This window comes from Fusarium pseudograminearum, chromosome 2 (genome assembly GCF_000303195.2).
Source record: "Fusarium pseudograminearum CS3096 chromosome 2, whole genome shotgun sequence".
NCBI lineage: Eukaryota > Fungi > Ascomycota > Sordariomycetes > Hypocreales > Nectriaceae > Fusarium > Fusarium pseudograminearum.
The window spans coordinates 1,019,463-1,046,378 of record NC_031952.1 but is presented as its reverse complement, the minus strand read 5'-3'; the positions used below and the strand labels follow the sequence as shown (position 1 = coordinate 1,046,378).

Below are 26,916 nucleotides of genomic sequence, written 5' to 3'. Positions count from 1 at the left end.
TGGGTAATGTACATGGCAAGGGTAGCAAATTACGGCTTTTTGCATGGCATAAAAGAGGATAAGACGAGTTCTCTTCAGTCGATATACTCTACAACTGACTAAAAGCGAAAAGACAAACTCTACTAAAACCTTTCCAAGTAGCGACAAACTTGGAAATATATCGAACCAAATGACAACATGGGTATACTACTCCTAAACTCCAACTCGACAAAAAAGACAACTCAAAGCCAATTACCACCAAGCGGACGTCCACTATCTGGCCTCACTCCCGGACCCGGCTGGCTGTATACACTCTCACTATACTGAGAGGGGCGCCAATTTCTACCAGACTGGGTCGTATATGGGCTTGGCGCAAGGTATGAACTTGCAGCAGGCCGAGGAGTGGTTCCCACCGAAGGAACAGGTCTACGAGCAACTGGCGACGCAGGAGACCAGTCGCTGATATGTTGAGGCCTGAGTGTTGTCATCGGTGGAAAGTCTGGGTTCCCACCAGGCCGAGTGCTTGCAGTCATCGCAGGGGGTGGAATACCAACAGGTCGACCAGTGTACACATTCGCCGGTCGACTAACCACACTCGTGCTGTCGCCTTGGCGACTGCGTCCAGGTACCCTCATCCAAGCTCGCAAGGCGCCTGTCCATTCCCTAGTGAACGACGACTGACGGTCTGAGGGGGTATCGGGAAGGAAATATGACCGGCTTTGACGGTGCATCGCTTGAGGCGCAGGAGTTGGAGGTGCAGGGACCGGAGGTAGGTTTCTCCTGAAAGGATGGGCGATAGTTGGCCTTTTGTTGGCTTGGTTTCTCTTACAACGTCTGTAGAGTAACCAGGCCAAGAGTATGAGTATACCCACGAAAACGATTCCTCCTATGATGCCAGCGATGATAGGCCCTGACGCGTCCCTAGACTCTCCCTTTGGTACCAAAGTTTCAGTTGGCTCCAGAGTTGCAGTCGGATCAAGGCTTGCAGTTGGCTCTATAACTGCCGTCGACTCTGGAACAGTCAACGAGGTCAGAGTTGGCTCTGAAAGGGTTGTAGATGTAGTAGTCCAAGGTACGGGAACACTTTCATCAGGGTTTGGTAGAGTCCGCCAAATAGGAGGGCCAGTAGGCTTGGTAATGATGACTGTAGTTGGGATACTCACACTTTCTTCGGTCATCTTGAGAGGCAAGGCAGGCTCGTCCGTCATCGTGGTAGAAGCCGCGGGTTGACGAAGGCGTGTAGACCATTCAGGAGCAGCAGTTTGACGAGGTCTATACCATGAAAATGTATACTCCTTGTTCCATGTAGGATCAGGTACTATGACAGGTGTAGGATCCTGGACTGGAACATACGGAACTGTGAGGGCTCTGACAATTCTGGAGTCGTCCAGTTCAGGTTTGGGTAAGGGACTATCGGACAAAATATGTTAGTATACTATTTCACAAGTGATATTAAGAAAGACTTACCCTTCCTCATTATGCAGGTAGCGGTAGGTATCGGGGTCAGGTCTAGGTCTAACAATGTAGGAGGCACTAGACAATGCCGCCATAGCGACAAGAAACAAACGTCTTCCAAGCATGATTTTAAAGATGTTATTTTGTGAAGCAAGCTAGAGGAAGATGAGTTGGAAATAGATTGGTGAGATGAGATGTCTGGAAATGTTTGGGTTGAAGAGTAGAAGCAGATTTCCGGAGGACGAAGAGAAGGGAGCCATTTTATTGTTTGCCTGGGACTTGAACTTTGTCAAACAAGCTTTTTTAAATACACTCACGAACGAGGTTTAAGTGAATGCATGTTCGTTGAGTTTTTGCGTCAGTTGTTTGCTGTATCGTGGGAGTGTTTGTCACGTCACACGACCTATACCTGGGGCAGAGATTCTGTGCTCAAACAAAGTCTTATTTAGAGGGTTACAAGGTGTAGCTGTAAAGAACCTATTTATTTTCACTGCTAGTAGTGGTTTACACAAGTCATGCTCTCTCTGTGCAGATGTTGTGATTTGGTTGTCTTGGTAAGTATGAGTCAACGTGTAAGTCAAGGTTTGTGATAAAAACGGTAATGATTTTGAAAGTCAAATGCCATATTTCTATGCACAGAAGATTTTTTTTTTATAGAGAATTTTCTAGAATTAATAGAATATTCAACCTTAAAGCTTCAAGTTCTAAAATACCAGAAACCATGATCCAAAGTCAAACACCGTCACATAGGGCTGTTGCCCATGCAACAAACACAACGAAACTCAAATCCAGGTATCGTCACGCGCCTTTCCCTTTCCCTTCGGATCATAGTAGTGCTGCTCCTGAGCATAGTTTGACCCCGAAGCTTCACCTGCAGTCTCCCTGACTCCCATCTCATACCCGTCGTTCTCTCCCTTCCAGTAGTCATCGTAACGAGGCGGTGGACTTAGAACACGAACAGGTCTCTTCACGACTTCTGTCTTTACCGCGTCTTCCTGCGAATGCAAAGACGCTGGCATCGGAGTTGGTCGTGACTCCTCTGAGTGCGACCATCGAGAACACTCGCCGTTGCCGACTGTGACATTGATGTTATTTCGGCTACCCGACGGCGCAGAAGAACGTCGACGTCGCATAAAGTAAATCACTGGGAGGCAGCATATCATGAAAAGTAGGCATATGGTACCGATTATGACGCCAATCAGCTCGATGGTACTCAGGGGAGAACTGGGGGATGGTGTAGTGTCGGATGTGGTAGGAGGAGGTATGTCTGTAGGTGGACTGATACTGGTTATCCAGACGGTGCTCGGTTCCAACTCAACGCTATGGTCGACGGTCATTGTATATGTGATAGTAGACATGACGGTCTTGGGCCCTTCGGCTGGTAGGTTGTGGTTGATAGGGACTGTCATTGTAACCGTTAGGGGCTCATCGGATGTCGACATCTTGCTCGTGGATTCGATTTCGCTCGTGGATAGAGTCTCACTTGTAGATTGGATCTCGCTATTGGATTGAGTCTCACTCGTGGATTGGGTCTTGCTGCCAGCTGTATCCCAACCCACGGTGGTATCAATGGTAGTGACTCCAATGACAGTAAATCCAGAGGACAACCCAGTTGATGTAAATGTGTTATTATCCTTGTCTTTGTCAACGTTTGGAAGGTCGTTCCTCTCCTTGGCCAAACGATTCTGCTCCTTGTCTAAGTCAATGTCTGGAAAGCGTAAGGGCATCATACGTTGTTATGTTGGACTTTTGAGTAGTGTATTGGAGTATGTATCTAATACTGCTCTTCCAAAGAAGAGCAATGTAGAATTTAAGTAGAAATCAACCAAGCTAGAGATAGACTGATTCAAGGATCTCTGTAGAAAGTAACCGTGGATGCGCTGTCGTTCTTTCTAGACACTTATTTGGCTACCAGCACCTGGGTATATCTAACGGTGAACAATTTGGCCAACTCAACAACAACAGCTTGTACTACTCCATATAAGGTACCATGTGATCCCTGATGCGCTACGAATCAGATACAGTCTTTGTTGTTTGGAAAAATAGCGCCGAATCGCATCTTGACTTAACCGTGATCATCTAAAGTGTCGGTTTGCAGTCACTCAGATACTGGACCATTAATCAATGTCCCACCACTACTCGAAGCAATCATACATGTCTAAATAGCCCAGAGAATCGGTGCTACTGTATTGTATTTGTCTTATACAAATGATATAAATTCTCAACTTTCACCAGTTCTCTAACTACCAACCTAGGCACGGCTCCTCGCACACTACCATCGAACAGTACACGGCTCCAAGCAACATAAAAAAGCACACCGGGTTCCAATATACAAGGTAAAACATAAAGTATTCTACTCTCAACATCTGGCATGGAGATCCAACAAGGTTCATCACTCGATGGCTCGCCGACATCGTCACCCCAACACAAGAAAAAGGCTCGTTCATTCGTCGATGCGACTGGCAATCTCTTCAGTTCCGTTCCTCCAGGATGGACCCCAATTGACACTGTACCAGGCTGGGCAACCGTATATACAGAGTCGGGCAAGCCAGTCACAGCTTCACGGAATCAACTGACGATTATCGGCGAGATTCCAACCACCACCGTGACCGAACAAGCACCTCCGCCCTCTGGAAGTTCCCGATCAGGTTGGAGCTGGGTGACTGAGAGTTCTACTTACACGATAGATATAACGTGGGCGAGCACTTTGACGGAGAATCCCACGACCACGAGTGAGTCTACGACACACAGTAGTGTCACTGTTCCATGGTGGAGCAAAACGTATACCGAGTCGATCCAAATTCCCACGGCCACTGAGACTACCTTTATCAGCACGACAAGCAGCACAGAAAGCAGCACAGAAAGCATCACAGCAAGCAGCACAACGAGTAGCACATCATCCACTTCAAGTTCAACAACCTGGCCATCCTCAACCGCGACGAGTGCCCCGGAAACCTCTCCTACAAACGTTCAATGGATTTCCTTGACAATCTCGCTATTCACCTGTCTCGTAATGATCGCCATGGTAATTTTTGTCTTTGTCTATGTGTACCGGAGGAGGTCTGAAGCACCTCCTAGAGAGAGAGAGAATCGGAACGAGAACAACATTAACGTCAACGTTGAAAGTGGGCGTTTTAGAAACCGTCCGCTTGCGGAGACTAACCCCGGTTGTGTTCCTCAGGGGTGGGATGATATAAGATTGTGATTGTGTGGGAGAGAGGGTGCTGGTAGCTATGTATGGGAGCATATATAGAGCATGGTTAGCATAGTTTCTGAATTATACAGATTGTTAGTAATTATGCCATCTGGACCCTATTGCGATTGTATAAGTAATTAATAGATCACCCAGTGTAGAGAAGCCGTTGTGGTACATGCGTCTGTGAATTGCAAGATGTGGTCTATTGACTTCAAGTCTTCCTCCTAACCAACCCCTTCCAGAAATCAAAGCTATTCTCATCACTCTGTAGCGCCCAAGTCTTCCCTATCGTCCTCCCACTAGAATCTATCTCTTCAACCTTCAACATTCCCCAATCGCGTGTAATTCCCAACACACGCGCCTTCACGCCGCCCTCCGCCTCAAGACTGACTTCTTGTCTCGTGTGCAGCCAGTGGCGGTAGTATCGTGCCTCAAGACCACTTGAGAAGCCTTCGCGGAGAAACTGAGCGTAAATTGCTTCTATGCGCGTGAGGACACGGGCGAGAAGGGTTTCGAGATGAAGTTCGGGAGCGCCCGCGGGGACGAGATCGGAGATGGACATTGTGGGACGTGAGTTTAGAGTGTTGAGACCGATACCCAGGATGATTTGGTAGTTTCCGTCAAAGTAGAGGCACTGTGAGAGCATACCGCCGACCTTGGAGTAGTGCGGTTTCTCTTGTGATCGTGTAGGATCAAGTGCATCTAGAAATGTCAACTTCACTAAAGTCTGTGGTACCTAGTAGTATGACTTACAAATATCGTTGGGCCACTTGATCTTGATGGGAATTTTATCGTAGCCGCGATCATAGGACTGGACAGCCTCCACAATGGCAATAGATGCTATGTACTGAATAAACACAACAGGATGAGTCACAGCAAGATGGGCAGGGTGGTTGATGATGGTTGAAAAGATCAGCATGCCTGGAGGGGCAATCCAGACGTTGGAACCGCGACCTCGACCGGCGACTTGGGTTGTAGCCGAGACGGTAAATCCGCTTGGAAGTTTCGGCATGAGCTTTGGGTTTCTGGTATACGTTAGAGTCGAGTTTTGAATGAGTTAAGGGGCTCACGTACTTCTCCAGCATGGTGTTTGTGCTAGTCACCACTTCGCCATACATGAGCAGATCACCCCATGTCTTGGCCGTTGGCTCAATCTGTCGATAGCGCTTCAAACTCGAGAAGAACAGACCATGGTTGAAGTGCGGTGTAAGCTTAGGATGGGGAAGTCCCTTTTCATGAGGGACGATCTTCTTGATGATCTTGGTATAGTCAATACTGCCATTCTCGGAGATACTGGCTTCATTAGTATCGGGTAGAGATTGCTGGAGACCTTCCAGACTCCAGATCGTGTCTTCATTTTGGATGTGGAAGTTGTCTGTCTCTGCTCGGATCCATTCCTCGCCATCCTCTTTGGTGATAATATCGCTCCAGTCGGATAGTAACTCAGATACACCTGTGTCGGAAATGGAGGAGAGGTGAAGTCTGGATAGAGATGGTACTCCGTTGTCATGGGGGCTGACTTCGAGACCGAGTTTTGTTAGACAGCCCTTGAGAAAGGCAGCTCTGTCCTTGTCGGCGGCGGCGAGTTGACTGACTAGCTCGTCGTAGTTGGGAAGACTTGGTTGGGGATTCAAGTTGGCTGCAGCAAACCTAGAGAATGTTAGAGTCTGTCAAAGATGTATGATGGGGAGATCATACTCTGGATGAGGTCCAGTAAGCAAGGCTTTGCCATCACCGACAGTGCAGAGAATAACGGCTGCTTTGCCATCGCCACCATCAACATCTATTTCTTCATCATAGGTCGCCAGCACCTCAACCTTCTTATCCTTGACGGAAGCAGCGTCAACAAAGACACCACCTCCGTTGTAGTAGGAGGTAATCTCAGAAGCCACCTCTGGCTCAAAAGCATCCTTTGGTACACTCAACCGCACCGCCCTAGCTCCCCTTTCGCTCTTGTATTCGAAACCTTTGAAAGCACCACCTCGACAGGTCCCCGGGAAGAACGCCAGCTCTCTCCTCCCGATGACTTCCATAGGCTTATTCCCTACCTCAAATTCACATCTCTGAGTTCCGTAGTAACCACCTGCACAGAATCCCAGGTAGGAGCCGCCTCGACGGACGTAGTCGCCGATACGACGGTTCCCCTCACCATTCAGGGCCTGGCAGTAGCCAAGATCGCCGCCACCAGGAAAGACGAGGAGAGCACATGTCGCCTGCCAGGGTTCCTTGAGGATGATGGTCTCGGTGATAGGGATGACAGCATAGTTTGGACCGAGAAGACGACGAAGGGACCAGATACAATGCTTGACTGACTCGACAGTTGTACCGAGGCCTTGAGTGAGTCAGTGAGGGGTATTCTGATGATAATGTATTTAACAAGAAGTCGAACCTGTATAAACAAGCACATTAAGCTTGGCCGGGGCCATTATGTGAGTTTTGTTGGCGTCTGATGTATTGTTGTTGTAAGTTGTCACTTGACTTTTGCTAAGATGAGTGAGAGTTGCCTCAACCAAAGTCTCCGCCCTTCGAACCACCTTTTTAATATACTTGACTTCTTTCTTCAACAACGCAGGACAACCAAGCTCAATTACCACCTTCTTTTTTTCAAACACGACAATAAAATGAGTAAAGAAGAGAGTAATGCGCAACAGAGCGCAAATGCCGAAGACGATGATGAGCCCGATGAGTGGTGAGTTTGATTCTTTCCCCCGAAAGCCGAGGCCTTTGCTAACCGCTCGATTGTAGGGACAAGCGTATTTTCAGCACCGGATGCGCAGGTGAGTTCAATGTTGGCTCAGGACAGAGACAGAAAAGAGAGAATGTGTTTAGGGGATAGCCACTGTTAAATCCCTATCCGGACTATGTCTTGTCTTGTCTCTATTTTGTTGGGGAATAAAAGTTGCTTATGTTGACTGACTTGACTTAGATGAGAATGCCAAAATGACGGATTGCTATTTTGAAAAGAAAGATTGGCGCGCATGCACAGCAGAAGTAAGTTGATCCAACATGGTATTTTCTATTATTTTATTTTATTTCATTTAATATGTATTATCTCTTTACGGTGGCTGTTCTAACATTATTCGTAGATGGAGGCATTCAAACAGTGCTGGAAAGTTCACAACAACGATCAACGCACATCCACCAAAGATAACTAAGAAACAACGGATTGGACTGTATTTCTATATCAGACTCTGTATAAATACTGTATCAACATGTATTTTGATAGACTCTCATTCTCCTCATCATCACTGTCAATAAATACATCATGACTCTTCACTCGCTGTCGTCACACTGTCCCCACCAACCGGACAATCTATCCACCCGTCATATCAAATTAGCTAGCCTAGCTAGCTGCTATCTATCTAGATAATTATTCACAAGAGCTTCATCCCAAGCTCCCACCAAGCTACTCCAACCCCCCATCCCAACACCACAAACCTCACAATGTTCGCCTCCCGCCGAGCATTCTTCGCCGCCCAAAGACAGGCCCCTCTCATCTCCAACCGCTCAATCGTCCCCGCTCTACGATCCTACTCCATCGACGCAGATGTCATCCAGCAAAACCCTTCCGAGGACATCACAGAAGGGAACCAGGAAGATGCCGCTGCAAAGCCAAAGTACGCACGCGCCACCGCTGCCAAACCATCGACTGCCACAAAGCCAGCTCCCGTGAGAGCTTCCACCGCCGCAAAGCCAGCTACCCCCACTGCTACCAGGGCAGCAACGACGTCGAGCTTTCCTCCCAAATCCGGTAGCAAGCTTGCGAACCCCCACACGCCTGTTTCCGTGTCCAAGAGCACATTGAGCGAGTCCAGCGAGACGGATGTCGAGAGCACGCACGATATTAATTGGGAGACAAGCTGGTTTGGTCTCGGTGTCAAGCCTGTCACTCTTGAGCAGAACGAGGTTCTCTCTAGACCTATTGATGTGGAGGATGTCGAGGTTAAGCCTGATGGAATCGTCTATCTGCCTGAAGTCAAGTACCGAAGACGCTTGAATGAGGCTTTTGGACCTATGGGATGGGGTATGGTTCATCGCGGGGATGTCGTCGTGGGACAGAACATTGTCACGCGAGAGTACGCCCTCATTGTCAACGGCCGGTACGTCCAGCATTCCCGCACAGAAAATCTGCAGTAACTAATACACAATAGTATCGTCTCTCAATCTCAAGGTGTAAACAACTTTTTCAGCCCCGAGGGTGTCCCCGCCGCTATCGAGGGTGCCAAGTCCAACGCCCTGATGCGTTGCTGCAAGGATCTCGGTATCGCCTCCGAACTCTGGGATCCTGTCTTCATCCGCTGGTTTAGGAAAAACTACATGGAGGAGCGCTGGGTCGAGCACGCGGCTACCAAGAAGAAGAGGACATTCTGGTACAAGAAGGGTCTTGCTGAGGCAGTGTACCCTTACAAGCTTGTCTAAGCAAGCAAGCAAGCACCTTTATCAAAACTCTCCCCTTGTACCTATACTCTTGTCCTTTGAGACGATATTAAATATGATGTACGATATGGTTGGCCGACGAAGTACCAAATAAATACGGCATGGGCGAATGGAGCAATACTGGAATGACTCGACGAAATGAATGGGCCACGACGCACCAGACGGGGAATCTGGGTTGAGAAGCATGGGGATATGTACACCAAACTTGTCGTCTATAGATATACATATCCATGGATGGAGCGGTACTTCTCCTTGAATATCACCAGAGGTCCACATCAAGAAGAAAACACCATGTCTAATGAGACCCAAACTCCTGCGCAATCCACTTTCCAGAACGGAGTTTCTATCTTTCTCTTCCAGATGCGCTTGCACCTCCTTGTGCGGCATCCCCACCCCAGCTCCAGGGAACCCACGAACCTGATGTATTCCTTGTACCAGCTCCCATGTTTCTCCGACGCATCTTGTGGTCCTCATCCGAACTAACATCAGCATCAATCCTCTCAAAATCCGTCTCGCTGCGGCTCTTGCTAATGCCGCTCCACCCGCTCAGCCCACTAGGTGGCCGCTGGGTAGGTTCTTCGTCATCGTTTCTGGTATTGTCGTAGCCTCCATACGCCATGGGATCGCGTTGAGGGCCCATGTTTGCTTGAGCGCGCTGGGCGTCGGAGCGAAGGTCTTGTGCCTCGCGATCGAGTGCCGAAAGAAGAACATTTAGACGGTCGCGCTGGGTGGAAATAAAGTCCATTCTCGCACCCGACTCGCGCAGATGCGGGGGGATCAACGCACCAGGGTTGGTGGGCTCTCCACCCACTGTTCTGGTGCCGGCTGATTGAGCAGCACCCGCGTTGGTAGCAGCTGCTACAGCGCTGGAAAGCAGACTGTAAAAGTCGGTACCTGTGCTGCCATTGTTGTTATTGTTGCCCCACCGCGCGGCTGGGACGTTGAAGCGCGAGAGAAGCGACTGCGTGTAACCCTGGTTCGTCTCGGGAGGGGGCGTCTCGGGTTCGGAGGGCGGGAGGCCGAGGACCTTGACTCGGAACTGCTCGATGGCGAGCTTGAGGTAAGATATTCCGGCAGCAGTCAAGCGCTCATGTGCGCTCGCGATGAAGTCGTCAATCTGCGTCTCGTTCTTTTCAAGGTAAGGATGGACGTATTCATCATACAGGAATGCGGCGCCTTGTGTCTGGGGGAGGATGAGGTAGAGGAGGAACATGAGGCGAAAGTATCCATAAAAGGGGATCCTGAGGGTGTCAGTTTTAAAGGATTGACAATGCAGGAGGAGTTTTACGAACCATGAAATAATGAACCAGACCCAAGACTCAACAAGGAGACAACAGCTGAGGACTACCCAGTACATCAACCATGGCGTCAACTGGGTAGGATCACTTGTCTTGAGTGCTTTATAAGATGCGAATATGGGAAACAGAAACGAAGCGACAGAACTGTTTGACAGCCAGTCAGTCAGCGAATGGAATATATTATGCCGAGTCGCGATAATGACGTCTCGTGATAAAGCTTAAACTTACGATAAGAGCATAGGAAAAAGGTCAAACATGACTGCAAACGTCTCGAGGCGAAGAAACCCTCGTACGTGATTTGGGAGATAGAGAGAGAAAATTAGGTATTCGAGTAGAAGAGAGGGAGGAAACCAGCAAGACGAGAGTTTGTCAGTAGGTGTAATAGTTAAAGATGTCCAGTATCAAGTGAGGCAGAGTAGGAGCTGAGATGGAGACGGGGCGGGAGAAGTGGGCGCCGAAACTCCCGTAAGCGGCGGGGGCGGGGCACTTTTAGGTGAGAGCTAACAGTAATAAGTAATGAACCCCACTGGAGCTACAGGATGATTAGAGAGATGATGATCAGCTGAAGGAGTTACAAGACCCGTGACAACGTCGAGTGAGTGTTTGTGACTCGAGGCATGATTGCGACCTTTTTAAATTGTGTCTGATAATGAACACGTAACTTGGTAACTGTCTATCCGTTATCGTTTTCGACTGTTCAGTACTATCTTACGTCATGGCTGCAAGCCTTGAGTATGGTAGGCCTTAAGACAAGTGTCCATATATCTGTGGATGATAACTGCTTCATCTTGTAGGCAACAGTATTCGTAGAGCACGTACAGAGTAGTAGATGACGGGTATTTGTGTACTCGAAACAGGTACCGTGTCATATTCATAAAGACAGATAAACCATCTGGCCGCAGTCATCGTTACCCAAGAGCAGAGATTGCGCACAAGTCAAATGACTCAGCCAAGACATCTCGACAACAGAAACGAAATAAGCAATATTATATAGTTCAACAAGAACTAAAAGACAAAGAATGATTCAAGGTCCGTGGCATCTTATCTTATCATGTCAAACCAGAGCCCGGAATTGATTCTTCAGCTCCGTTTCCGCTCCGGGCCAAGTCTGCCGCTCCGTCTTGTCTTGGCCCCAAGTCCGATCCCGACTAACACGAAAGACCGAATTAGGATACGGGGCCCGGAGCATATCTAAGATCTTCGACAAGGAGAATAAGCCTAAAATTAAAATAAAGGTGGCTTAGATCTCTTGGCCTCGGTCGGCCGCGGTATTGATTGATAACAGAGGCTGAATTTGAATATTCGGGTTGTGGGTGTGTAGACGTCAGCTTTCGGTTCGATAAGAGCTTAGATAGTGCTGTTAGGTAGCGATAACTCTTAGATAGTGATCTGGAGGGCTCATCACCATCAATAAACAATAACCATTCGTCAATCTACACATCACATCATCCGATTCACCAAATCTCTAAATCCCAATAATAACAACCTAAACTCAGCCTCATTGATCGTGGCCCCGCGGACGCCCGAGCCCGGGAGCTACGGACCAATAGACCCACACCAAAACTTCGAAACTTGTCTGCGTAGCTGAACCTGAACTATTCCTGCATTGTTTTGGTATCCACTACTTTATCAAGATATCGAAAAAAAAAATCAACCTGTATGGAGTGGTTTGACGTATGTAGGTGGGCTGCTAGCGTGAACGGGGGCTCAGAGTTGAGGGTTCCCATCCATCCCGACGGGTTTTGCAAATCTTGGAAAGCCCAATTCTCTTTAAGAAGGGCGGATAGCCAGCCACTGGATATAAATCTATATAGAAAGCATAATATCCTTCATTGAACAGAAACAACAACAAAGCTCTTCTACACCGAAGCATAGAACAACAAGACTGCCTACAAGACACGACAGTCTACGCCATATTAGACGACATCATCATAAAGCTTAACTTAGCGATCATCCTTTTATATCCTCTTCACCCATCACATCCGCCAAAATGAGCAGCATGTCAACATTGCCCAACGGCCTCGTCACATTCGGTCCCCAAGCCAACTGCACCCTCGACACATGTCCCATCGAAGCGAGCATCCTGCGATACCAGCCCAGCATTCCCGCCAATGCCGTCTTCACCGGCGTTTTTGCCCTGTCGTTGATCATCCATGCCTTCCAGGGCATCAAGATGCGAACATGGGGTTTCATGGCGAGCATGATAGCTGGATGTATACTCGAGATTATCGGATACGTTGGACGTTTCATCATCAACGATAATCCTTTTGACTTTAACGGTTTTCTGATGCAAATTAGTATGTGATCTTGCTGAGATGAACAGAAAGGTGTACTGACACAAACCTAGTCTGCATTACCGTGGCGCCCGTCTTCTTCTCCGCAGCCATTTATGTTCTTCTGGCCCAAGTGTAAGTCAATAACACTCTAGTCCAAACAGCTCACAGCTGCTTCGTCTCGTACAATGACCATCTAACACTCTTTAGCATCAACCACGTCGACCCAAGCATCTCTCGCTTCCCTCCCCAGTACTTCTACTGGATCTTCATCCCCTCCGACGTCGTCTCTCTCGTCCTCCAAGCCGTTGGTGGTGCCCTCTCATGTGTCGCCTCAACACACGAAGACGTCAAGACCGGCGAGGACATTTCGCTGGCCGGTCTGATATTCCAAGTCGTCACCCTTATCTGCTTCTGTGCCTTGTTCATCGACTACGTCGTCAAGGCCTCCAAGTCGTCCTCCCGAAACCGCCTCGACAAGTCAATGATGACATTCCTTGCTTTCCTCTTTCTTTCAACAATCTTCATCCTCATCCGATGCGCCTACCGTATTGCTGAGCTCGGCCAGGGGTACTTTAGTGCTCTCTTCCGAGATGAGGGTCTCTACATTGGTCTTGAATCTTGGTAAGCCTCTATCGCTGTTCGCTGTAAAGGACGACTTACTAACTGTCCCTAGTATGATGTGCATTGCTGTTCTTCTTCTGAACGCTGGTCACCCTGGATACGCTTTCCGCAAGAGCCAGGAAGAGGTGACAGAGGAGAAGCAGGCCCAAGATCAAGACTTGGCTTAATGGTGCATGTTTGAATCAGTCAAAAACTCAAAGTTGTGATTGTGCTTGACAATTGGTTTCTTGTATAGTATGATGGCCATGGTCATCGTTTGAGAGTTGGTCTTTATTTCTTTTGTTCGAAGCGATAGATAAGATACCTGAAAGGCGTTACAATGGTTGTTAGTTCCTGGGAAAGTCATATAGTTTATTGAAACAATACTTATTATATCACTACTGTTATAGGATGTCAATCATATCCACCCTGATTGCCGAAGAGTTTTAGTGCCCATCCCGTACTCGGATCAGATAGGACTTAAGTGACTTCGCTTACCAAGATCCATACTGTAGAAAGCCGTATCATAGTCTGACCACACATGGCCAGACTGAAGCGAATCCGAACAAGACTGTCGTTCGCCTCTCCGAAGATCTGCGGGCATGTTCTGCCTTGCTCTTCGTGTGAACGCCGAGCCATGGCAGCGGCCACACTTTACTGCCAAGGGTTTCTTGCCATCAGATGCTTTTTCACATGGTGAGTCGAGAGATGGTAGTTCAATCGGTATCTGAATTTGCCTTGCACTCGCAAGAGCATGTGCAATGTCGATCACGTGTAGAACACGAGAGGCCGTAATTAGGATCAGTCCTCATCAGTCAGCGCACTGGCTCCTCAATCATATGCCGAACCCTATTTGGTTCGCCGTTGCAACAGTGCCGGAGGTCACCGTTTCCCGAGCATAGGCACAGATGGGAGCACAGTTGCCGTCGATCTCGGCTACGATGATCGGGTGATAGAAACTGACAGCTGGACCCTGCACCGACTTGTCAAAAGTTCGCCGTCGTGAGCTAATAACACTCAGACCCGGAAAGGAAAAAATACGGAGTACTGTGTCTTCAACCAAATACTGAGCGCTCAAGTCGATGCCGGCGGCACCGCGATACTACCTTATTGCTCTGCGAAGACTTCGGCAAATTGTAAAATGATATCAAGTTGATAGAGATCCCGATATCCCGATATCCTTGGAACCGAACCCAACAATAGGGCGTCGGCCCAAACACCGAATTCGTGTATCGTGTCTTTCAACCTTGCTTTGTTTTGCCTTGTGTCGCGTGTTGAAACAGTTCAACTCCTCAAACCTTCATCGGAATATTTGCTTCTGTTATCCACCAACCCCGCGTGAGTGGACTTTCTTGGAAATTAGACGGAACGAATAACCTTTTGAGTAATTGATGGTGTCGTCCAACGCCAGATTCGAGGTCAAGGTGTGGATCTTTAATTAAGAGAATTCACCACCCACCACGTGTCGGCTCTAGCCATGAACGGAACTGCATCGCGATGTCAGATGAGCCAGTGGTATAGATGTTTGCTGTTATGCGGAGATTATGGCCGACTGGTTGTGTTAGTCTGAGCAGGGGTCAGGGGAAAGGTGACCTGGGATCCCAGGTTGGAGTTGGGAGAAGGACAACAACGAACCTTTTAACATGACGCAGATGACCGAGGAGAAGAAATTATAGTGTTGCAGATGATTCGAGGGTATGTTTGATTCCAGCAATAGATGGGTTCCGGTGTGGCGGAGGAACAACTAGAGTCAATAGCCTTGCGCAAATTTCATACAAGAAATTGGCCGGTAAGATGTGGAATAATGACGAGTATCTGACGCTGAACAATGTAATTAGCATAAATGAGTTCTGTCAGCCATATGTCGGGATATGTGATGTGTACCGGGTGGAAAATTCCATGATGATTCCATAACGACCGCACGGGCTGTTAGTGCCAGGATTGACAGAATCACCGTTACCACCGCAGACGGAATTCAATGAAGTTCCATTAGCAATTAAATCACCACGAGATATTGGTAGAGTACGGTAACATAGTGGCAGTTAGCAAGGCTGTAAATGAGGCGCCTAGACGGATAGGGCTCCAAGATTGAATCTCATCATGTCGGTTATTGGCGAGGCGAGCCGGTCCCAGTGAGTTGGGTAAGCAACTGGGGTGTCAGCTCTATTCTTCTCTGAGTGATGATCATCGTGAAGGCAGAGCCGGTAGCTCGTGAATTGGGATCGCCTAGGCCAATCTGAGTTATCAGTCGTGCCTGAACATTCATCCTCGTGAAAAATCTGGTCTCTTTTGTGGATAGGTTATGGAGACATTGGGTCGAATTCGGGTGGCGCGTCACAACTATCTCTCGGTGTTTTCATGAGCTAATACGTATTGAAGGGTGGCTAGCTTGACCTGTTTCATGTTAGCAAACTGGCGACTGTGGGTGTCATCGAGCAGAACAGATATGAGGTAGGTATGTCGGAAGGGCTTTCGATGGCGAAAAGCAGGGACATTCTCCGCGTGTCAGCAGTCTTTGTGCGGTTGCAGAGGCAGATCCGATTCGGACGATGTCACCCATCCGACATGAGGTGAATCCATGTGCGCAGACGCAGGCACCAGGGGATAACACACATCCTGGAGGGTTGCAGCCAACATGGGAGGCTAAAATCATGAAAGGGTTAGCTTCAGGTACCGTGCTCTTATTGGCTCGCGGAGAACTCACTGTTGCCGCCGACCATGGTAGTTTGAACTGATAGGGGTACGGTACTCTGTACTATATCTGACGTATCGGAGTCAGCGAGCGCTGGCGGAAGCCCATAGATGGAATTCCACCGCAAGGTACATAGTATAATACAGTATACATAGACTTCGGATTGTCCAACGGCGATAGTCTTTGCGTTCACGTCGCATATAGATAGACAGAAAGAGTAGCCAAGCAATGGCGATAGGCCATCTTACAGTTCACCCCGTTGTCCAAAAATAAATAAAGCATTGAGAGGCGCCATTGCAGACTTGACCAGTGGCAAATTCCCACGCTACATGCTGTCATTGCGTCTTGAAGCACGCTCTACAGTAATGTGCACAATGTCAGCGGCGGACGGTAGGGCGCTTGAGGACCAAGAAATGTCTTGAAGAGATTGAACCCTTCAAAGCCATTTCCGCCATCCGATCTGTGCGGCTTCTTGGTGATGAATTAGATTGAGTTCGTCAAAGCCACGAGTGGAACGCTGCCATCACTTGTCAATGCGGATCATTTAACAATTAATGATCTGTAAGCGATCCCTTCCTAGTGACCAAGGCTCATTGTGCTTTGGGTCGATCTCGAAATAGAGCAGGCGTGAATGCTTGGAATGTGTATAAGTACTGCACGCGACCAATGGCAAAACAAGCCGAATTTCTTTTTGTCCCTTCAGACATGATCCAAGACAAGCTGAGGCCAGAACATAACGATATTGAAGATCCGAACACTAGTCGAAGTGGTCTGGAGAAGGGGGAAAAAAAAAAGAAAATATTCAATGTTCAGCGCTGATTCGTCAGGCAGTCAGTTGATCTTTAAGTGAACAGGGACCAGCAAAGTAGGTTCAAGCCAATGCAACGCTCTATCGCCAGAGTTGCAGAACGGGAACCCTAGCTCCCGGCTGTAATATGTATTCTCAACTCAGGGGAACCAGTGCCCTGTTTCTTTCTGTCTGAAATATAGTATCAGAGCAACTATCCAAAGCCAGTGGTTTTCTTGAATGGTCTGACTATGGACTTGGCACCTGGTGTTGAGTTGAGGTGATTCCAGGGGCTTTGCCACTGATTTGATCACGGATGCTGCGGACGGAGGAGGATCTTTGAACAAGTGCTGACAGACAAGCGAATGCCCGACTGCAACACTACCATCGGCATCTAATTTGATAGCACAAAATCTTGCTATGGGTCCTCAATATGAGGAATAAGAAAAACGTAAGACGAAGTAAAGCCCGCTGCAAAAACATGTGCGCTGAGCATTTCGAATTTTGCTGGCCAGTTCTGTTAGACGCAGGGTCGCAGTATCTTGTACAAGCCAGAGATTTGTACGGCGGGCACTAATAACGGCCTTAATCCATCGAAACTCAATTCGAGATTGTCAGGGGCTCTTGTTCTGATTTGTCTTTTTTTGAGTTTGCACCACCTGTAATTCCCATTCGAAGTGCGTTTAGACAGCCTTTGACGGAGCCTAAGCGTTGTACCCGTCGCTGCGCTAAGGAACGGATGGTAATGAGACGACATTGTGACCAAACGGCGTTCCTTGCAGTAGCTTCTACAACGGCTGTTCTCGTCCGGTGGAGAAGGTTTCAAACCCCAAAGCCATCCGCCTGGAAGTGGGAGCCGCTGGCCCCTTATTGCTGTCGGCCAAACATGAAGCTGGAGCGACATCCAAGGGCTGATAACATTGCTTCTTCGTTGAGAGCCTCGGATAACGTAGCCAATGGAAAGCTCGCCGTCGCTTTTTGAAGCATGATAGGGTTGCACTTGAACATTTGCGACGAATCCCTGGTTTTGTAAACGTCAGAAGCTGCTTTGATGGGTAGATGGGCTCAAACAGGATATCTTGGGCATTCGAGTGGGCGTCTGTCCGTTCTCTGTAGCTCTGTCCCTTCGAGGTGCCGTGTTGCCAGAGACATGATGTGGCGGACGGGTATGTAAGACGGCATAGACTTGGCGTTTGCGGTGCGACACGCACATGGTTTGTGGCGGACTTGTGACGGTGACCTGGGATATGTTAAATTGGTAGGTCGGACATTATGTCGTACCTTGTGCCCATCACACCGAGAGCTTGAGTAGGTGATATCATGTCAGCTGCGACGCTTCGTTGGAAGCCCATTCCACCATGGTCATTGACGATTTGTTGTTCCCCTCTTCTGCTTCCGATCCTTGACGCGTAGAATAGGAGACTCGTGTCCAAGCTCACGGTATGAAGTCAGTCTGACATGGCCGATATGCATGTCTGGCTTGTTGAACAAATCATGAAGAATTCCAGAGCTCTCCGATCCTGTAATTGTGGAATTGGGCGAGGGTTCCATGCTGAAAATCATTGTTTGGTGGAGGTCCGAGAAAGTCCTTCCACTGTTCTGGAACCTGGGAGCTACGGCAGTCCACTGAACAACGCTGAAGGCCCTGTCAGAAATTGGTCGAGAAGCCCAGACGCTCCAGTTTACAAGACCTTGGCAGTTGCCATTGAGGTCCGGCCGGGCTGCCTTTTCGTTCTCCTCCCTTGTCGCACCTGTTGGGAACGGTGGACTCCCACCCCCTGTACTATTAATTACACCCCTTTCTCCATGGTACTTGGGCTTTCCGTCCCCTGTGCAGCTGGTGCTCAACAGCCCGCGAACTGTTCATCCTGTTTCCACCTGCGTTAGGTAGTACTCGCGTGTGAAGGTACCTTCACTCCAACTCTTGTCTGCACGGAGCACTTTGACACTCTATTGATCTGATCAGTCTCACTGAGGTTATCCTTGTCAACCATGATCTATCGTTTCATTAAGGGCTGAAGTACACAAGAAACTCTACTACTGTATGATACCATGGCTGTGTGAAATTCCCTCGTTGAATTCCTGTCTCCTCGGTCCGCTTAAGTAACAACTCAACCCATCTGCCGTGATAGAAGAGCACATATCAAAGGAATCAACATCCTCATGCAGCGTGCCTAATAATGCGAACCTGCCATAAAATAATACTCGCCTGTTGTATCTCCCGTCACCATTCCTCTTTACGCCTAGTTCCGCCAGTCTCCACACCCCCCTTCCCCCTGTGCCTGGCACACCCCACCTCTCATCCCTTCCTTCCTTCATCTTTGCCCTGGGGCGCCCTGTCAATCTAATCCCCCCTTCATCGTGGTCACCAATTTCTCATCTTGCCTGTTACCTTAAGAAGAAAAACCTGAGGACTTGTTTGCTTTGTTGGTTCCATTGGCTCAAACATCTCTCGTCCCTAAACGGTTTTCTCTTCCGTCCTTCGACCATTCGCCAACCTCGTTCATCCATTCTTTCTTTTCCTACCTTTCGTTAACTTGTTCTCTTGCTATTCGAGTCGAGTTGAGTTGTACCCCGGACTTGATATCAAATCAAATCGCCTGCCAGGAAGTTTTACGTTTGATAATCCCTCTCGGACTCGCACCCGGTGACTACGGCCTCCCTTGAGATCCGCAAACCGAACCAAACCAAACCGAACAGGGCCTGTTGGACTCACCATAGCCTCGAGCACTTAGCGGAAAACTCGCTTCGCTTGTTTTGCTTTGTTCATTCTACTCCCCAAGTCTGAGACAGACTCCTTTCTTTATCTACCAGACTTGCCTCATTCTTTTCCATTTCTGGACTCAACGTCCGATCTACTCTCGTTTGGTCACCACTCGGTTACCTGCTTTTCATCTTTCCCACAAGAGTATCTCGTCCTGCTGTTACCCGTCTCCGGCCCGCAACAAACTTTCGCATCGCACAACCACACTACCTCACGAAGCTTTTGATCGACGACAAATCGAACGACCAACAATACGAAACGGCCGAGTACGAATAATTGTGGCCCCGTGTGACTATTGAATCAACAAGCCCTCAACACGTTTCGACAACTGCAAGCAGATATCCAGTTCCTAACTTGCTTCGGCGGCTTTGACTAGCTTAGAATCCCAGCAGGTACGAATTTGTCCTATTGTTCTCTATTAGGAGACGGTATCCAGTTGTAGCCATATCCCACAATTACACTCTAACAATCAAATTGGTTGGCGAAGGAGACCAAGCGAAATTTATCCTTCATAAACCCCCCGTCTCCAAAACGATTCAACTCGCAATAGAACAACAAGCTAATTAAAACAGTGCTCGAAGCAAGATTGGTCAGTTGCCAATCTAATTCGGCCTTTATTGATGGTGATGAAATAAGAGCATCTACAACACATTCCCAACGATATCATCAGACCGAGGCAAAATAACGTTTCACCCTCGGGTTTTCACAATGAATCGATTTAGGACCAAGAAGAAGGGCAAGGATGAGCTCGATGCTCCTCGGCCTTCGATCGAGTCTGAGTCTTCCAGCCCCTTCAGGATGTTTGGCAAAAAGAAGGCTCCTGAAGAGGAGCCCAAGAAAGAACTTGACCTTGCAACAGCCCTCCCTTCAACCGACGATTTTCGAACAAGTCTTCTAATGACTAATCTTTCAGCAAGATTCTCTATGCTTCGAGAACAAGATGACCCCAATACCAAGCTCGGTAAAGCCAGCGACGATAGCGTTCTGTTTCCCAACAGACAATCGAGAATGATGGACTTTGGTTTTGCTGCTGGATTGGGGGACATTGCCGAGGTTGAATCTGTGAAAGCCCCGTTTGCGCGCTCATCAGTACTATCAAACGACGACACTTCGTCGCTGAACGGAAGCGTCATGGGCCGCTCGAAGCCTATCGAAGGAAACAACCTATTCGGAGGGCGACAAAAAGTCTACAAAATCGGTGCTGGAGGAAACAAGGGAGCTATGAGTGGCCGTGTACTCTATGGTGACGATGTGGCCCAGTCGGCTTTCCAAAAGTGGCGGCAATCAGAGAAGGACAGACAGTCATTTGATGACTTGCAACAAAGCGAGTCGCTCGAGTCCGAGATTGAAAGACCAGAATCTCCATCTCAGATTGACTACAATCGCAAGAGGGAAACCAACTCAACAACATCCTCCGGCCCATATGCAGCTCGAGATTCGACAGCCGCTACGTCTGTCAGTTCTTCTCAAAAAGACAGGGAGTCTTTCGCAAACACATTCCGTACTGCCAGCCCGACTCCAACGGCTCCAACAGTGGAAAGAACTGTGACGCGAACCCGCCGACTGTACGAGCAAAGCCTGAACCAGGACCAACAAGATCATCAAACATCAGCACTCTCGAGATTCGACACCTTGTCGAAACGAACTATTGGAAGCCGAACACCAGATCTAACGCCTCCTGTTCCATCTCCGTCAAGCGCAACATTTGGTGATCGCTTCATCACTCGATCAGTATTAGGAAAGGCTAGTGCCCCTAACCTAAGATCTTTCAGCCCCTCATCCGAGTCGGTGAACAAGTTCCCCAACATGGACCAGAAGGCCTTTGGTGCTACACCTCCTCTTAGTCCCCCTATCAGTGAAACCGGGGAAGTCCAGCCACTCGACAGAAACATGATTCTTAGCAGGAACAACAGCCAGTATGACGAGTCGAGATTTGCCCAAAGGCAAGTCCAAATGCAGCGAGGCCGGGAGACCCCCACCACAGGGTTCCGTAACGATTCAAACACTTCGTTATCAGGACCTCGTTCTCGTTCTCCCTCTGCCCAACGCACAGCTGCGGAGAAGAGCGATTCTGGATCTTTCCCTACCGTTCAAGAAGAGTCTCAGTCTTCGACCTTCTTCGACGACGACGACGACGAGGATGAGATCCGCAGCCCCGATATTATCACCCCTCAACTTACTGTTGAGAAACCAGCGGACATTGAGCACCCCGCTTTGAGACACTCTGCGATGCCGACGCCGCTGATCATTAGTGATGGTCCTGGGGATATAGCATCTGCTAAAGTCAACGACTTGCCCCATGATTCGCCTACACTAGGACCCACGTCTGGGGGGTTGAGCGGCATGGTAAGGCAGCATCTGCGATCAGACAGCAACGCCTCATCGATCTATGGAAGCATGCCCAATGATGCTGATTTGTCCTCCCGGTTCCCTCCTGAGAGACCCGATGCGCATGCTTTTGAGCCCAAGACAATGGACTCAAATGCTTGGGAGTCGATTGAGAGAGACCTGGCCATGTCGATAGACGGTAGTGTGACTAGCCCCACCAGATCTTCCGGCCTTGTGGAAGCGCAAATCATGTCTTCACCTGAGCCTGTGCAAGAATTCAGGCAGGACACTCGCCCACAGCAGCAAGATGAGACAGACGAATTTGCCCGCCATCTTGCCGACGGGGCACGACGTGTAAGGGAGAGATTGACCTCGTTCGTGGAGTCTGATAGTGGTGCCACTGTACCACAAGCTCCGCTGTCTGAGCTACCGCCTCCTCCACGCCCGAACGCGTTGGGCATTCTGAAGTCCAAACCCAGCATTGGCTCCATGGAGAGAGGTCGAGGAGATAGGGAGGCTGTCAATCAGTCAAAGACTAAGAAGTTGCTTGGTCTTCGAGGCTCATCTCCAGCCTCAGCTAAGGTTTCTCCCACTCGTGATACTTTCGACGACAGAATGCCACAATCTCCCGAGGGAATGAACGATGCCGACACACCTAGAGATTCCGAAGAGAAGGAAGGCGTTCACGCTGGGCTCAAGGCCTTCCGCCAAGCCCGCAGAGATCTCCAGAGGATGAAGGAACTCGAGCTTCAGCAGCGACGCCAGGGTCCACAGAGCCCTCCTACAGGCAGAGATAGGGCTCAAACTGCCACTTCATCGCGAGCACCATCCCAGGAACGCAGCAGACCACCCCCAGTCTCGTACAATCGTATGCCAAGTGAGGAAGCCGGAGCCAATGGTGGCTCACGTGCCGGTTCTCGTGCTGGCTCTCGTTCTGGATCCAGAGCACCTTCTGAGCGCGACCGAAGCGGTTCTGAAGCAAGCAGCGGAGGACGCTCAGGTAGCCGACCACCTCGTGTCAGGGCGGGATCAAGTGCTCACGATGATTACCAGGGACCCCTAGGATCCCCAGTTGGAGTGAACGCAAAACATCGACAAGGGCCTATGATCAGATCGCCTATGATGCCAGGACAAGAAATGCGACGATCGCCACACCCTCAATCTCAACAGCCCTATCCCGGGAATGCATCTTCTGGACGTTTCGGCCGCTCTGAAAACAGCCTGCACATCCATCCTGCACATGGATACGATCTTGGTCAACCATCGCCAATCTCGCCCTGTGCCCCATCCCCCAAGGGCTTCGCTAGCCATGGTCCTGGTCCACAAAGACCGTATGGTCCTGGCGGCATGATGCGAAACCGAGATATGTCGGAACCTTCGATCAAATCTTCAGGCTCGCCAATGGGTTATCCTCGATCTGGACCTGCTCCCCTTAACGGCGGCACAGTTTCTACTCCTAACCTTCACGGCAACGTGGGTGCCCCTCCGCTACCTCCCATCAACCCTCGACGCAAGAACACAGGAGTGGCACTTGGCGATGCTACGATGAACGCTCACCACCTCCCTTCGAGCCCTGGTATTCCAATCGACCAACGCGGCCTTCGAGGTGAAGAAGATGAAGGTATTGGACACTACCGCCAGAGACTACGCAAAGCCACTAGTGAGGCCAATGTAAACGCTCGAGCGAGATCGATGCTCCAAAATCCTGCACCACCGATGGTTCCCCCGCCTATGCCTCCTAGCACGAGCAGCAACGCGCTTCCCGGTGGCATGATCTAGCGGTCCCAAGATACCGCTACTAAAACCTTTGATTCTTTTAATTCATATTTTGCCCACAGCGATGGGTTCACGACGAAGATACCTTACGGCCCCTTTCCTTTTCTACTTTTCTTTTCATCTTAAACTTAATCCCATCGCCTCTGGGGACACAGCAAAGCGCTGAACCATGAGACTTTCGACATTTACTTGTATTTTGAGGGTAAAAACCTTGTGTCACCCAGACATTTCAGTTTGGGATGGACTTTTAACTAGGTGTTGGACGGATAGTGCAAATCTAGTATTCAGGCGCAATTGGGAGCATGGCTGGTCAGAGAATCAAGCAGGCCTTTGATTCATGAAACTGGCGGCAGGAAGGGTGCGAAGGGAAACCATGTCTGGAAGCAGAATGAAAAGGAATAAGCGGGCATGCATTCAACAGGTTGGGAGAGGTGTTTGGTTTTTTGTACGTATAGGATTGGAAGCTGGCAGCCAAAAGGGGCAACGAGAATACCAAGTCAATTGACAGCATATTGAACCAAGAAGAGTTGTTTGCATTGAGAATGTGACATGGGCCAGTGGGTAGCAGAAAAACTGGCCTCCTAAATCATGGGTTACAAAAATGAACAGCCCAAGAAGGGTAGTCTAAGCAGCATAAGCTGGCCTACTAATTTCGTCTCTTATGTTTCTAGTGACTAATTATTCCGACACCCTAAGGCATAAAACACTGTAGATTGGTCTCTTGGCCATGCAGTGGACTTTGCATCTCCATGAAAGGGCCGACGTCGAGGTTCTGAAGCGTTGAGGTAATAGGGAAAATCCCGGGACAAAGGAAAAAGTACTCGGCCTTTCGGAGAAGGCCGGGGGAACGCACTGTCCAACCCATGAAACAAGGGTTCTTTTCAAGGGTTCAACAGGTGGCGATGTAGCAATGAGGTTGGATTTATCTACATGTGATTGGAGCGTTTCGATTCCACTCACGACTTCTTACCTTGGATCCATTCGTCTATGGATGTTAATCACTCAAGTGATAGAGAAAACTAACAAGACATCAAAGCGGCGGATAGCAAAAAGAGACGCCGAGAGAAGTGGATTATATCCGGGTCACGTTGGAACAGGTTTGAACGAGAAAAAGCCTTGTTATTAGGTATTCTTGTCTGCGATTCTGAAGAGAAAAGAAGAAGTCCCTCGTAAAAGAGACCACGGGTATCGATATGTTGTACACTTAGAAAATAATCCGTTTTGAATCCGTTCCTCCCCCAAACAAGCCTCCCCCAAAGCTAGCACGATTGAAACGCCCTGGTTGCAGAACAATAAAAAGACCACCGACGTCATTTCCTTGCTTCCTTTGTGCGCCTCGCAAGAGATGGAAAAGCACATTGTAAACTTAACAAAGACCTGAAACGAGACCAGTGTTGCTGATACTGGAATGCCGAAGAAGGGTATCAATCAAGTCGGAGCAGTAAAGGGTGAATGTGACGACTGGGTCATAGTTGAAGAGGGTAGAGAGAAGGAGATGCGCCGTCGTTAAAAGTCGTCATGTCTCGTCTGAGAAAGGGTGTGTCGAGACTCTCATCTCGTGGGTATTGCGGCCTCTTGGATAGAGTCCAGAGGAGTAGGGGAAAAGAAGGAGTGGGATAGATGATGTTGTCGTCGTCAAGTCTGGGCATTTAGCAGAGAGGGCAGTTGTTGCACTGCTTGTGGCCACAGGCGGTGCAGGTGGTGCTGATGACAATCATGCCTCCACACTGGCAGCAGTACTCGTAGGCAGGCATAGTGATGATGTTGGTGATGTAGTTGGTTTTTGGTTCTGGTGTTGTTGTTTTAGTTGTGGTGTAAGTTGGAAGGAATTGTTTGGAAGTTGAAGCTGATGATGAGAAGAAGAGAAACAAAAGCAAGAGCAGATGGAGGGAGAGAGAGGAATATAAATAGTCAGAGATGGAAGGAGAAGAGAGAGAAGGGGCAATGCCAGGCAAGGCAGGACAAGGCAACCGGAAAGCCACACCCCCAAGGTGAGGAAGGTATCTACCGTAGAGAAGGAAGGACCCTCGGAGCTGTTGATCGGAAGTCCGGATGGGGCACAAAAAGACGGGAAGGAGATCCACAAAAAAAGGTAGCAATTTTATTTCTCTCTGTTCTCTTGGCTCGGGGATTTACAAGACAAGAGAAAGAAGTGGATAGTGGTGGTTTTCTGACTTACACGCTTTGTGCTGTAGGCTAGGGAGTCTGCAGTTAACACGCTAGACAAGGCAAGGCAAGGCAACCCTTAGACTAAGATCCAAGGTTTCCCTGGCGTTGCATTTACTGCATGCATTGCATGTGCCGTTGGAGTGGGTGTGGGTGGGTGGCTAGTGGGTGATGAATGCTGGTCTTGTTACTGGTCAGAGATGGAAGGGTAGGACATATACTTTTTACAGTACGATATCAATCAATCAGTTGAGTCTTGGTCCATTGGAGGGGCTTTTATTGCTGGTATGTTTATCTTGTCGCCTCGTGTAACTACCGACGATCGTTGAAAGATGCTCTCAACAATATTAATCCCTTGTCCTTTTCGCCTCATTATTTTTCTCAAATATTCCTGCGGCTCATACCTAGGCTAATTTGACTTCAAGACCCTGGCGTCACAAGCTAAGGGTAACCCCCATGCTGACTCACTTCCACAATACGTCATGGTTGCAGTGACGATGGTTGAGCGAGATTGAACAAGAGAGAGACGAAGAAAAAAAGAGTAGTGAGACATTGTAGCGACCAACCAAAGCCATGTTGATCCATGCCACGACATTCAAGCGCTTAAATCAACAAACAAAGATCTCCTTGTCCCGTCCACTCAAGACCCCCGTTCATCATCTCCCAGACGAGGCTAGCAAAGGACAAACCTAACCCCCCAACCTTTGTCTCTCTATGTCGCTTACAGAGTCTTGTAACATTTCAGCTTTTCACTTCCCATCTCGTTCTGCTGCACTGCATTGCATCCGAAAACCGTACATGTGCATATCATATCGACCCACGCCAGAGAGACAACACACGACCGATATCCAAAAGAGATACATCCTGTCCGACAATTGTCACGATGACGACGACGAGGATCAAAACTCAAGACTGCGCTGCGCCTCTCTTCTTGTAGCTGACAAGATCGCCGTGGCCCCAGATCACAAAGATCATCACCCTCTTGTAAGCTTCATTTGCGGGGTAAAAGACACTTGAGTCTCAAACGGCAGTGCTGTTTCCGCTACAGAATCACAGAGATGGACTAGGTAAATAACAAAAAGACAAGCCATATTCTCTTGTCCTGTCCTATTCGTTCAATCGTGACATGGATGCAACCCGTCTCTTACAGTCTGGACTCATC

At 48.8% G+C, this 26,916-nt stretch overlaps 9 protein-coding genes across 9 annotated transcripts, besides 2 other annotated features; 5 read left to right on the top strand and 4 right to left on the bottom strand.

Annotated features, from left to right (window-relative positions):
- Positions 1 to 221: 221 nt before the first annotated feature.
- FPSE_09474 (uncharacterized protein) lies at positions 222 to 1,559 on the bottom strand (the record flags this gene model as incomplete). The annotated part of the gene is made up of 2 exons (XM_009262591.1): positions 222 to 1,389; positions 1,447 to 1,559. The coding sequence occupies 2 exons, from the start codon at positions 1,557 to 1,559 to the stop codon at positions 222 to 224; spliced, it is 1,281 nt and encodes a 426-aa protein (XP_009260866.1).
- A 657-nt stretch (positions 1,560 to 2,216) lies between these two features.
- FPSE_09475 (uncharacterized protein) lies at positions 2,217 to 3,161 on the bottom strand (the record flags this gene model as incomplete). Its single annotated transcript, XM_009262592.1, has 1 exon — positions 2,217 to 3,161. One exon carries the CDS (start codon positions 3,159 to 3,161, stop codon positions 2,217 to 2,219), a length of 945 nt encoding a protein of 314 aa, XP_009260867.1.
- A 644-nt stretch (positions 3,162 to 3,805) lies between these two features.
- On the top strand, positions 3,806 to 4,639 carry FPSE_09476 (uncharacterized protein; the record flags this gene model as incomplete). Its single annotated transcript, XM_009262593.1, has 1 exon — positions 3,806 to 4,639. One exon carries the CDS (start codon positions 3,806 to 3,808, stop codon positions 4,637 to 4,639), a length of 834 nt encoding a protein of 277 aa, XP_009260868.1.
- A 202-nt stretch (positions 4,640 to 4,841) lies between these two features.
- FPSE_09477 (uncharacterized protein) lies at positions 4,842 to 7,056 on the bottom strand (the record flags this gene model as incomplete). The annotated part of the gene is made up of 5 exons (XM_009262594.1): positions 4,842 to 5,332; positions 5,384 to 5,655; positions 5,705 to 6,280; positions 6,329 to 6,962; positions 7,020 to 7,056. The coding sequence occupies 5 exons, from the start codon at positions 7,054 to 7,056 to the stop codon at positions 4,842 to 4,844; spliced, it is 2,010 nt and encodes a 669-aa protein (XP_009260869.1).
- A 584-nt stretch (positions 7,057 to 7,640) lies between these two features.
- Positions 7,641 to 7,670: a microsatellite.
- A 404-nt stretch (positions 7,671 to 8,074) lies between these two features.
- Positions 8,075 to 9,049, top strand: FPSE_09478 (uncharacterized protein; the record flags this gene model as incomplete). Its single annotated transcript, XM_009262595.1, has 2 exons — positions 8,075 to 8,730; positions 8,782 to 9,049. 2 exons carry the CDS (start codon positions 8,075 to 8,077, stop codon positions 9,047 to 9,049), a joined length of 924 nt encoding a protein of 307 aa, XP_009260870.1.
- A 361-nt stretch (positions 9,050 to 9,410) lies between these two features.
- FPSE_09479 (uncharacterized protein) lies at positions 9,411 to 10,622 on the bottom strand (the record flags this gene model as incomplete). The annotated part of the gene is made up of 3 exons (XM_009262596.1): positions 9,411 to 10,308; positions 10,360 to 10,509; positions 10,594 to 10,622. 3 exons carry the CDS (start codon positions 10,620 to 10,622, stop codon positions 9,411 to 9,413), a joined length of 1,077 nt encoding a protein of 358 aa, XP_009260871.1.
- Positions 10,623 to 12,355: 1,733 nt separating this feature from the next.
- On the top strand, positions 12,356 to 13,429 carry FPSE_09480 (uncharacterized protein; the record flags this gene model as incomplete). The annotated part of the gene is made up of 4 exons (XM_009262597.1): positions 12,356 to 12,662; positions 12,713 to 12,773; positions 12,849 to 13,262; positions 13,315 to 13,429. 4 exons carry the CDS (start codon positions 12,356 to 12,358, stop codon positions 13,427 to 13,429), a joined length of 897 nt encoding a protein of 298 aa, XP_009260872.1.
- A 1,912-nt stretch (positions 13,430 to 15,341) lies between these two features.
- On the top strand, positions 15,342 to 15,976 carry FPSE_09481 (uncharacterized protein; the record flags this gene model as incomplete). The annotated part of the gene is made up of 3 exons (XM_009262598.1): positions 15,342 to 15,373; positions 15,650 to 15,696; positions 15,771 to 15,976. 3 exons carry the CDS (start codon positions 15,342 to 15,344, stop codon positions 15,974 to 15,976), a joined length of 285 nt encoding a protein of 94 aa, XP_009260873.1.
- A 3,417-nt stretch (positions 15,977 to 19,393) lies between these two features.
- Positions 19,394 to 19,418: a microsatellite.
- A 774-nt stretch (positions 19,419 to 20,192) lies between these two features.
- On the top strand, positions 20,193 to 23,591 carry FPSE_09482 (uncharacterized protein; the record flags this gene model as incomplete). Its single annotated transcript, XM_009262599.1, has 1 exon — positions 20,193 to 23,591. One exon carries the CDS (start codon positions 20,193 to 20,195, stop codon positions 23,589 to 23,591), a length of 3,399 nt encoding a protein of 1,132 aa, XP_009260874.1.
- Between the last annotated feature and the right edge of the window lie 3,325 nt (positions 23,592 to 26,916).